The following is a 12274-nucleotide window of genomic DNA, read 5'->3' as shown; positions in this document are numbered from 1 at the left end:
ACATGTAATTACACAGCAAAACCAGACTGACCCCATAGCTGGTGTGTCTAAATTAATTTTATGTTTTGTTGCCCTTTTTTTGAATTTTTTTAAATTAAAAATGTTACAAACAAAAGAAGTTTTGTTACTTTTATATACACTGACTATATTATATATATATATTATGTGGCCTCAGACAATTCCTCTTCCTCAGTGTGGTTCATACAAGCCAAACTGTAAGATGTAGAGACTGGATGTAAACCAGCTATTAATAGCTACTGCAACTGTCATACTGTATGAATAGCGCAGTTAGCCTTGGTATGCACTACCTGACCTGAAGCCTCAGCTCCTGTATGCATGGAGGTATTCTCTTGAAATTAAATTTGATACTGTAATTCAAATACCAATCATGGCTATAAACAAAGAGCACTGTCTTTAAAATCTCTCAAAGGATCATTTAAGGCAAACTACGAGGTAATTGGTAAAACTCTTGTTTGTTCAGGACTGAGTGGGATGTGTGCAGTATTAAATAAGGTTGTAAATTAGTAAAAATCAGAGGAATAAATCCTTGTGATTAAAAGGATAACGAAGAGGGATCCCTGAGTTAGGATGGACAGTCAGGCAGACAGACCATTTTGAAACATAACATTATAAACTAATATATGAAATGTGAAGTTAATACAGTTAAGTGGAGTGGAAAACAACTCTGTTGCGTTCTAAACCTTGATTACATTTGAAAATTAATGCTAAGGCAGTTTGAGATTATGTTAAGTCATATTCCAGACATATAGCTCACGTCTTCTCTTTTCTCTCCTACGTTTTCTTCTTATTTGGGGGCATAAGATCACAGAGTCCCCAGTACATTTACATTTCAATTGAATTTCATATTACTTATCAAGGGTACTGAGATTTCAGTTGTTTATCTGCAGAGCTGGCTGAGACAAAGTTCCATTCTACAATGGGATACAATGCCCAGTATTGCTGTGTCAGGTTTTCTTTGTGAAAATGATCTGGGGAAAATCCCCAAGCATAGAACTGCTTATAGTGAAAGGTGGGTGTTGGGGAAAGTTTGGATATGTTGCTTTACCTTGTTATAGTGGGTTTTTTTTCATTCTCATGAACTTCTGAAATCTGACTGGGTTGGGGAAATAATAAGCTCACAGAATTCAGGATTATTCTTTTTTGTTTTCCTCTTTTATATTCTCAGCTATAGCTTGTCATTCAGAGTTTTTAGTATAAAAACAGCACCCATCAGGGTAAGCAAACAGAACTGAGAAATTAGTAGTTTGCATCTCTGCATCTAATTGCATTAGATCTGCATTTCTGTCTTATCAATTTATTCAAATAGGTAATTTACACAGAAAATAGTGTCTTAACGCAGTACGAGAGGATAAAGCATAAGCACATCTACTTGTAATCCCTCCAGGGCTATGGAAACCATAGTATTCATGTTTGTACAGAAGGATTCCAGTTTCATTTGTTTGTGATTTAATTCATATTGATCCCCACTCATCACAGGTTATCAGCAGAATATAAGTGTATTTCTATATTCTCATGTATCTTATTTGGAGAACAGTGTAATACCAGCTCAAAATTTGTATTTATAGTTCAGAATTTCTCTTGTGTTTTCTCCTCAAAGTTACAAGTGAACACAGATTAAGTTAAAAAAAAAAACAAAAACAATGCTGACCATCATTTATAGATGTTTTAGTTTGCTATGGGGCAATAGAAAGATTAGGAGTAAAGGTCTGATTTTCAGAGGTCCCGAAAAGCTTCAGTGGGACACATCTCTCTGTGTATGATCACAATGAAAGTAACAGAATGTCAGTTTTGTATGTACCTGAACGTGAACATGCTTGGCAGGAAAGTTACACTTAATGGGCAATAGTGACAGTACTACTGCTTTTATAGGATTACACAGTGAGCTTCTGGTTTAAGGTATTTCATTTTATTTTTGTGACAGTGTGTGAATAAAGGTTTGCATCCAGATCTGAATGTTAAAAATTCAGTAAGAAGCATAGGGAAACTCTCCAGGGTTGCTAGGTGTTTTGGTTCAAGCAGCAGCTGAATTTGTGCCGGTTAGTTCCTGCCTTTTGATTACAACACAGGGAACATGTATAACTGATTAAGCTTTGTTTTGTTTTGTTTCTGTTTGGATAGGGCATTTTTGTTTTTATTTTTTTATTTTTATTTTTTTTTGTAATTGCTTTACATCGTGAAGCAGAAATATTACCAAAAAAAATATATGCAGAATACAGCCCATCTTTATTAGTCTGGCATGTTAAAGAAAATAACAACAAGTCAGTCACAGTGCTTGTTTCTAAGTTGGCATTACTATGCCTCAGACCAAGAATGCTATGGCACAATCTATGGCTGCATGGGTAATCTGTTCCTTCTTAGTGCCTCAGTAGTGCATGTTCCTTTCATTTTTTCATTGATAAAGCTTTAAAGCAATGTTATGGGGCAGAAAAAGGATGCTGGCATGGGAGCAGGGTTTGAATGAATTTGCCACTTGACAGATTCCATTCTATCTGTAATGTTTTTTTCCAGACTAAGACACTACAGTACATAGTGGTAAGTGATCTAACCAGCTGCGTGTGGCATGTCAGGTTCCAGGGAAGGAGAGCTGAAGCTTCATATATGGACTATATATACTACAGAAGGGAGAGGTGAGGAGAAGGGGATTTGAGAGAATCTCAGATAAAATTCTTAGCAGAGCCACAAACCTTGTTGTTTATCTAGTTTGTAGTTAGATGACGTAGGTAACATCTAGCCCCTGTATGTGACTTAATATACTGGCCAATGAATATATGTAACAGGAAAGAGAGGTCTATTTCCCAAAAGCAAGGAGTAATTGGAAGGATGACTGATGAATAACGTTTGTTGTGCAATGCACTGCTGTTCCCTGAGTCACTGCCTAATTTTATTGAGTGTTTTGATGACACTCTGAGAGATCATAATAAAGAAACATGCACTTTGCTCAGATAAGGGATGGAAGGAAATTGGAACAGAATTTCTACATGAAGAGATTTTGTAAAATGTCTTAGAACACCACTAACACAGGGACTAAATTTATCTATATACCACCCAGTGGTATTGGAAGAAAGGGAAAATGAAATAAAAATTGTTGAATTTAAAAAAGCAATGCAGCTTTTATACTGGAGCTATAAATTAACATTCTATGACAATATAGATAAAATATGATACAAATATTTATGTTTTAGCAACCAATTTGATGCTTGGTTGACAAAAGCAGGAAGACGGTCCTAATGCTAGGAGTAGAATAAACATGTATAATGAAAAACTTATTTACCAAGGGAGCTGAGTGTGCAAGAGATTAGAGTGGTGTAATCTTCACAAAATCTCCTTGTATGTAGTAGCCTTAGATTTTGTGTTGTAAGTTCTCTGGTAGCATGGATGAAAAAAGCACCCATTTTAAAGCATTTCATTATAAATAATCTTAGAGAAAGGAAACTTGGACTTGTATGGGATGGCATCAGAGAAATTTTAATAAGAATGTTAACTGTGAAAGTCAAAACTTCTCCGGCTGCACACTGTGGAGAAAGCAAAGTTTTAATCTGATAGATAATATACATGAAATATAGTCTTCTTAAAACCGTTAGCATTCTGTACTTACTAAATATACTTGATGCCATGATACTTAAATTGTTTTCAAAACCTAATGAAAATTACTATTTTTGATGGTTCCTTCCCTTTTCTCATTTCACTTCTCTGGGTGAACTCATGCCTCCAGTTCACACTTTCAGGCCTCTGTAGCAGTGCATATTTTGAAGCATCTCTATAGTGGTAAATACATCCATATTCCAATGCATACATTCCTACTGTTGTTCATCTGCCAGTCCGAAAACTGGGATTGCCAATGGAAACGCTATAGGTGTACTCTCCTTTATTGCATGGCTTCCACTATTACAGATGGTTCTTTCTTAGTAATTAAAAAGCCACACATGTAAGACAAAACAAACAGAAGACCTTGTTTTGCATTTGTGACTAGTATTGAATTGAAAAGATAGCAAAAGACAGGAGAAAAAAGAAAAAGGCTGTAGCTCCAAAACCCATTAATGTAGTTTATACTGTGGTCTGAGAATGTGAAAGCAGAACATTTCATGAGATTTCCAGTGCTCATGCACTTAGCTAAGTTGTTGCAATTGCTAGAATATTCTTTTTTTTCCCAGTATTCTGAATATTTCTACCTTAGCTGACAGCTGCAAGTGACAGTTTAAAAAAGGGTTAATGATTTATAAGTATTTGCAAACTTGGTTTTGAAATAAATCAGGTATGGTAGCTGCATGTAGGCTGAGGGTTTCTCTTGTTAGATGAGCCAGTTCTGATCTATTGAGTTACTTTGCTTGCAAGTCAATGCATGACTTCTCTTAATTGTATCAGAAATTTTCAGGTAAATTTAATGTATTTGGAACTGTGTATTTCACACATTCTGGCTACTTAAAGTGCATCGGTGTATGTTCATACGTTTGTATTTTGTATATATGCATATAAATGTATCTGCAAAAACAGATCCATCACAGCCTGCTCCTCCTGGAGGTGTGCAGATGGAGAGACGGTTTTTTCCTACCGTGAAGTATTAAATTAGACAATCTGTTTTCATATAAGAATGCTAGGGTATAACCACAGAGAAAGATGCTGAAGTAGCAAGGTGTTTGATTAAATTAATATTAAAACAAACATAAAACAATTCTAAACTTAGTTGATTTCTTCAGGATGAAAATGCATCAAAGAAGAACTATTTTAAATTGATTTGTTTATTACTTTTGCTTTTTTTTTTTTTTTTTTTCCTTTTTTGATAGCTTTCTTTTTTCTGTTTTGCTCTTAATCCTCAATCCACCTTGTATACTGGAGCGGAGAATTTAAGTATTTCTCATTCATGCAAAGATCACTGAAAACTTTACATGTAGAGTCACATTTTGGTTTCTCACACCAGTGCTAATTTAAGTAATGTAACTGAGATCATGCTTGGTCTGTACATATGAGCTTTGCAGTTTGATTTAACTGTTGTGTTTGCTCGGTAATCTCTCATCTCAGTCCGAGTTTGGGGGTGAGAAGCAGCAGTTGGGTGGAGGGTGGGAGCTTTGCAGGAGCTCACAACAGGGCTCCTGAGGCAGCCTCTGCTATGGAGATGTAGGGCAGAGAGGGAGAGAGCAGCTGCTGCAGGGTGAGGGACTGGGGCGTGCTGCTAACAAACACAGCTTGCTCCAGTTTCCCCATGTGATAAAGAGGGCATTTGGATTGGGGGGTGGGATGTCTGTGTTTTGCTTTTTCCAATGTAAAATTTTACATGCTTACTGGGGCTTTTTCTGTTTCTGTGAAATTAAAGGACATGAAGTGCCTCTGCTTCACTGCACTGCTTCAGTTATGGCTTTATTTCTGTTTTGAGATAAAACTGAGGTTTAGCTTGAGTGTTCCAAAACCAGATACCACTCTCTCTCTCTCTCTTGTAGGCAGGGTGCTGCTGTGCCAGGCAAACCAGGAGGGATCTCCCGTGTACAGTGCCCCCAGTTCACTAGTATACACATCCACAAGTAAGCTAGTGTTAACGGCTGTTATTTTTTTTCCTGTTTTGTGACAAAGGACGTTATTATGAATTAAGCCCCATTATACTGTAAATTTTCCAACTAGCTCTTGTTAAGGTAAATGTGGTATTTGTAAGCATGTGTAAGAAGTAATGTGAATGGATCATTCAATGTTTTTCCTTGCATCTTTGTCCTGTAAGAATATTTTATGGGAAAAAAGGAAAAGCCTCTGTATTTTTCTGTAGAAGATGAAGTTGTGTTTCTTTTTCCTTCTTGGCCACAACTTTGATTTAATAAGCAAGAAGTCTCTTTGGATTATCAATGTCTCATGTAAAATTCTGATGCAGAAGTAGGTCCAAATCCTGAGAATGTTTTTGTTACATTAATTGTACCACTGATGCCCATTCCAAAATCCATTCAGATGAACAGGTGTCTAGCCACGTGACATAGGAACAGTTGTGCTTGTTAATAGATGAAAATCTGCAAGTAGCTGAAGATGAGGAAATCACTATTTTTCATGTAGTGACCTTTTAAATTATCCATAGAAGCAAGAATTGCTGATTAACAATCAAAAAGAACATATTTTGCTTGTTGCAGTACAGAAGTTTCTTCTTCCCTGCTGCTTGCTGAATTAGGGTGAAGAGCAGTATTTTGCTGTGTTCTTAGCAGATCTCTGTAAGTAATTGTCTGATTTAACAGCATTACATTATGTAATCTTTATGAAGATTGTATTCGGAATACAATCCTGCTCTTTTAAGGCACTGGAGCCTTAAAGAGCCATTATTTAATTTTATTAATTAAAACCAGGAATGAAATCAAAGGAGTTCCAAACTGGCCGTCTCTGTATTGATGTAACTGTCTTATGGCAAAGGCTATGAACAGTATTGCCTCTGGAGCTGTTGTGTTTACGGAACAAATATTGGACCTGCTTTCAAAATCATAGTAAATAGAAAAATACATTAAGTTGTTTAAATGAGAGCTGAAGTTGAATTTCTGTATGTTTCTGGATGCTCTAAGAATATTTTGTATTGTCACATTTCCCAAGCAGAAATTGTTTTTATCTTAGTAGTAACACAGGGATGAAACCCTGTACCACATAGGGGATTCATCCCTACAGTATATCTTTAGTATATCTAATTTCTATTATTATTCCTTTTTGATTGAAATGCCCCAGGCATCCGAGATTTGTTTTAAAGAAAACTATTCAATCATTTCATTCTTTCACTGTTAGGGAGCTTCCATGGGAGGAGAGGAGCAGTGTTTTTTATTTTCTGTGATATATCCCAAATAAAGTTTAGGTTCCAAAGTTTACCTTGTTGCTCCTATTAACTCACTGTGTTATATCCTAGCAAATTTATTTCTGGGTCTGCTGTTTACATCTTACAGTACTTCCACTATATTAAATCTCTGCATAGCTATTGTAGAGCTAGCTAAGCTCTAGACTTCACTGTTCACATTATTTCTCATGAGTCAATTCCTTTGAAAAATCTATTTTGCAGTGGTGTTCCTTGAATAATGATATACTAACAAACACCTGTTTATTTTCCATTATGCCAAATATATAAGTAAACAGACCTTGCCTATCTGGCTCCCACTGGGCAATATGTAATACATAGTTTCATAATAGAGATTGCCAGTAGTCCTTGCAGTAGAAATTATTACACTTTGTTGAATTTGTGTGTCTGCAAGTCATACTTTATGCTTTATTCATATAATAGTATTTCATATTTCCAGAATGTTTTTTCCCTCACAGGTCCACAAGTCCTGTTAATAATGAAATTTTTACAATTACTAATCTTTGTTACTATTTATTTCTTCTAATTAAACAAGTTTCAATAAAGATGTAAAGTAGTTCAAATTCAATAGGATTGAACTGAATGATCTTCAGTTTTCTCTCATTTTCATTCTTTTAATATTTTAATGATTCTCTGTACTAGATTTTTTGATGCATATTTTTGACAGTGAATTGAAATCTGATAAATCAATATTAACATCTAGGAAATTAATATTTTTACTACTACTGTCCCATGCAGACATTAGAATGGCAGCCTTCATCTTTGAATAATTTATTAATCATTTATGCTGTTGTTTTCTGTATCGTTACTGCATTTTGCAGAACAACTTACAGCTGAAGAATTAAGAAGTTTAACATTTATAATCATTTGAATGGGAGGGAAAGAGTCAGTTGATACTTTTTAAGCTGAGAGGTTTGGATTTCATTAAATGCTAATGGAACTTGGGAATTTTTAGATGTATCAGAAAAGGATACATCCCCACTTTTAGTAATTTTACCATATTTAACTTGACCATGTGTCTTTTGTTTAAAAAATTATGTTATGTAAAGAAAGAGTGGCTAAAGCATGATGGTAAAATGTTTTTTTCTTAACTTGACTAGCTTTATTTCTCAGTTTCTTTATTCTTTAATTGTATTGGTCACTAGCAGTTTGTGATGGCTCTGAGCTCTTTTTGCCCCATTTCTTGGCTAGCCTGAAAGAAGAGTGTATTTCTTTGAACAGCACTTTCTCTTCTGGTGTTTTACTTGCCTAGGAAATATTTCATATATCACTTCATGTGTTTCCCAGTCCAGTGATTAGTTACACCTCTGAACATGTTGGGAGATGGTAACATGGCTCTGCTTCCTCCCATCACTTCTGGTCTTTTGCATAATACAGAAAGAAATGAGCTGTTTCTCTGCAAGCGGTGGAACAAATCAGTAGCTGTAGTCTCTCATGCCTCATCTGTTCTGTTATGCTGGAGCAGAAGACAGGACCTGGATCATTTTTTCACTTGCACATCTATTCTGGGAATAAATATTTTTTCATGTAGAAAGCGTAGATTCAGTGTGCAGATGCATTCATCTCTCTTGGTGGGACGCGCTATTTGCTTAACTGAGAAAATCAAAATGAGGAAACTCAGGTTGTCTTCTTGGCTGCTTTTGATTCCCATAGCAGTGGAGTTTTGAGAGGAAAACTATTAATTACTTCTATAAATTTCTTCTCTGTCATCCTAATGAAGAATGAAGAAAATAGAGAAGGATGTAGACAAGTTCTTATGTTGGAGATGCATCTGGAATATGAGGATTAGAGTACTGTGCATCAACTTCAATACAAGTATGAGTTAAACTGATATTAGTTTGGGTTTACATTTTCTAAATGTTAGACTTGTTTCATATTCAGTTAGCAAGTCTGCGGGCATCAATATATGCATGCTCTTTTTTCCACACGCTCTTTTTGTTTTGGTTTGGTTTTTGGAAATAGTCTATATTATAAAAGAAAGAAAAATTACAAAATTGCAGAAATAAGATATTTTTTATTCAAGTTCACCATACTCAAAGGGAAAATAAAGTTGCTAGCCTACTTTTTAATTGATTTGACTGATAAGAATTTAATTGATTAAAATTTTGCAATAAGTGCTGGTATAATCCAGAAAATATGATTGCTGTGGTGCAAATGCAATGTAAATCTGTCCCACGTTGTTCTTCTTCTCTAATTGTAATTGTCTGATAAAAGTTCCATCAATTTCTCTAATTAACCTAATGGTCTAAATGAATTTCCAGATCACTGGTTATTCATTTCAATATGGAAAATGCCATTACTTTGAGTTTAATTAACACAAAGCAAGTTTGCAATCCATTGTATCATTAGAAGACAATTTTACTCTTTTAACTGTTTCAATTATGAACATTTTTTTTCTCTTGTTTTGTCCCACATATGGATTTGGTTTTTTCTTCTCTAATTATCCTATTTTCTAACACTTATAATTGAAATATTTTAAACCCGTCACTCTTTGGGTTCCACCATCAAAATATCGGCGTAGGTAATTTTGATATTTATCTTTCAACTATTTTTTACACAGAATTCAGTCAGTGCTAAGTTCATAATCCCATGATATGCCCTGGAACATCTTATTTGACTAGATATTCCTTTCACGGTAATACATTTGACAGATAAGTGCTCACCAGAGAATACTTTTGCTTTGCATCAGACAGATATTAAAACAGTAAACTGTGTTGCCCTGGGATTTTGGCTTCTGAGCAACCAGAAAACAGCAAGGCAAAGCTGAGTTTTTGAAAAGTGAGAATGCAGTTCTCTTAGGAAACTTTCTGGAAACCTTTGGTCCTGTAGTTTTGTTGTGTTTTTTATTGTTTGGTTGTTTTTTTTTTTACAAAAAAATATCTTGAACAACACTTATTTACTGCCAATCATTCTGTTACTTTAGTGCATGCATTAGAAATGTTCCTAAGTTGTCCCAATAATACTTCTGATTCAGAGTTATTCTTTTAGGTGCTAGTGAAGAAGGAAAATCTTAGATGAAAAATTGCATCCAGTGTTTTGAACTTTGCTTCTACGTATATCCTCAGTACTAAAAAGACTTATGACACAGATGACCAACATATTTCCTTTTGAAACATACATACATATTTTTTTCCTCTGGGCATTTTATTTAATAGGTGTATAGTTGAGGACTTTTTGATATGTGTGTGTAATAGATGAGAAAAATCACAAATACTAAGTGTAAATACTGCATCTACTAGTAGGATTTAGTCCACTTGAGTACTCATTATGCAATAGAGTTGGAATTAAGTAAAGCCTGTTTTATTCAATGTTTCTTTTGATTGTTCTCACTTAAAAGTAGTCTATTTGGCATTTGAGTATTAGTGAACTAGCTAAAAAAACCTCAGTAAAACTATTTTCATCCTTTTTGCTTCAGTAAAGACCTTCCGGATTTTGTTTTACTGTGCCACTGCGAACAGGCTTTGACATTTATATTATACTCTGTGATACTTACAGTAACAAGGAGATTACAGGTGGAAAACAGATTTTCAGAGGGTTGTTTGAACTGGTAGAAACATTCAATTTGTTTATTTTTTCAGATTTTATCTCTTGTTGATATGTAATTACATGAAAATATTAATGTAATGATGATCCTCTTGTGACATTATTCTCTTGAGATTCCAAGATACCAAAGGTTAGGTGTTCTGACAGTTGATATATCCATTTCAGGGTTTTGTTTGTAAGACATGATTGACAATATCAGATCCAAATGGACATATACTTTATTGTAATGATAGCAATTATGAATCTGTTTTGATTTCATCATAGTTTACACTAATTTATTTCTGGTGGTTTGTCATGATTTTTTAATATGGATCCTAAATGAATTAATCTTATAAAGTGAAAAGGATCACAAGAAGTAGCGTTGAGAGTGCCCTTCTTGGTCTATATCTAAGACACTGTTTAGTGCATTTACCTGAAAAGTTAAACAAAGAAGGTGTCAATAATAAGCAGAAAGAGACATTTCCTAAGATCTATTCATGTTTCTCAGTCCCCTGCTCAAGTATAGAAGCATAAAAGGATGAAAAGTCATACATCATTTCCAGAGATAAATGTGGATATCAGCTGTTACTGAAATATCTTTTTAAGCTCTGTTTTAGCCCATTGTATTAAACCAGGGTTCATGTATTGAATAAAGTTGCATAAATCTGAATGTAGTGTAACTATATGCAGGGAACAATTCAAGGTTCAGTTGACCTTAGTTGTCATACCTGATGTTCATTCTGTGTAATGAGAACAGTGTCCTTGTTTGTTTGTTTGTTTTGTATTTGTAAGGCCTGTTTCTCTCTCCAAATTAGCTTTACCACTTTTATAATATTGATTTGGAATGGAGTTGTTCTAAATATGTTCACGTGATTCCAAAATCAAGTGAATTATGTTGTACTCCTAGTTTTCTACAACGCTTGGATTTAACAATCCTTTTTCAAGCTTTTTCTGCTTAGCAAAAAGGACTCTCAGAGGCCCTCATGATTGTGAAACTCAGCATTTGTGCTGTAATGGAGATAGGCGACAGCAGTTCCACTTATGTCATGTGTAAAGTTTTCTAATCAGATTGTAAAGTCATAATGATTGTATTTACTTTTAACATCACAAATATAACACAATTTGGGTCGTTTATTCTATAAAGCCTTTTATGTTTCAAAATTAAACGTTTTAGGAGCAGTTAAGCTATTTATCCAGGCACTTTCCGCTTTCCTATAGGAAAACAATTTGTTTCTTCTGAAAGGATTTTCATTTATACAGGCTGCTGTTTATTTGAAAGTAATCTGCTCCAAAGGAAAAAAACAGTATTTAATTTGAACTGAAGCCAGAGGATGAAATATGTATTAATATTTACTGTAAAATATTCTCAGAAAAATCTGTGAAGCATATTGCTAAAATATGCAAGAAAGCTGTAAAAATAGAGAATATGAGTCTTACTGACTGTCATTTCTTTAGCTGAGGAATTCAGTAACACTTCAAACAAAGAGTATCATTCACATGCCAAATAGGTGCTGCACATAGAGAGATAGTTCCTTTTGTATTTCTAATAAAAGGACAGAGCATCTGTACTGAGAATATTGATAAATGTTGCAGGAAGTGTAGCTGTGCGTAATAGATCAGTTTTCAATATAAATACAGCTCATTACAATGAAATTATTTTACTATAAAGAGTTACAGCAAACAGTGTAGTAGGTCCAGAGAAATTATAGTAAGTCATTCTGTCCAGAAGTCAGAATGGTAAGTTCTTTTGCAGACATGCATTCCCCTTTAGAAGGAGCAATTGGTTATATAAACTTTCAGTGAATGTGGTGATAGTTGGCTCATCTTCTGAGAATCTTAGATAAAAATGTTCAAAGATAGTACAGGAGGACTGTAGTTATGTTTAATGCAATGAATTATCACTGATACATTGTCAGTTAATCAGATAAATGA

At 34.5% G+C, this 12274-nt stretch overlaps 1 protein-coding gene across 10 annotated transcripts in view; it reads left to right on the top strand.

The window, feature by feature from the left end:
* The window catches only part of RBFOX1 (RNA binding fox-1 homolog 1), a 107647-nt gene that overhangs the window by 45852 nt on the left and 49521 nt on the right, over positions 1-12274 (top strand). For 9 of the 10 annotated variants that reach the window (XM_015877147.2, XM_015877149.2, XM_015877151.2 and 6 more), the window contains one exon: positions 5454-5534. The exons of the other annotated variant lie outside the window; for it this stretch is intronic. In XM_015877147.2, coding sequence (XP_015732633.2) covers positions 5454-5534 — 81 coding nt within the window. The remainder of the gene's footprint in view (positions 1-5453; positions 5535-12274) is intronic. 10 annotated transcript variants of the gene reach the window in all.

This window comes from Coturnix japonica, chromosome 14, assembly GCF_001577835.2.
Source record: "Coturnix japonica isolate 7356 chromosome 14, Coturnix japonica 2.1, whole genome shotgun sequence".
Classification (NCBI taxonomy): domain Eukaryota; kingdom Metazoa; phylum Chordata; class Aves; order Galliformes; family Phasianidae; genus Coturnix; species Coturnix japonica.
Note: the sequence above shows the minus strand (reverse complement) of the source record. Positions and strands in the feature narration are given on the sequence as shown.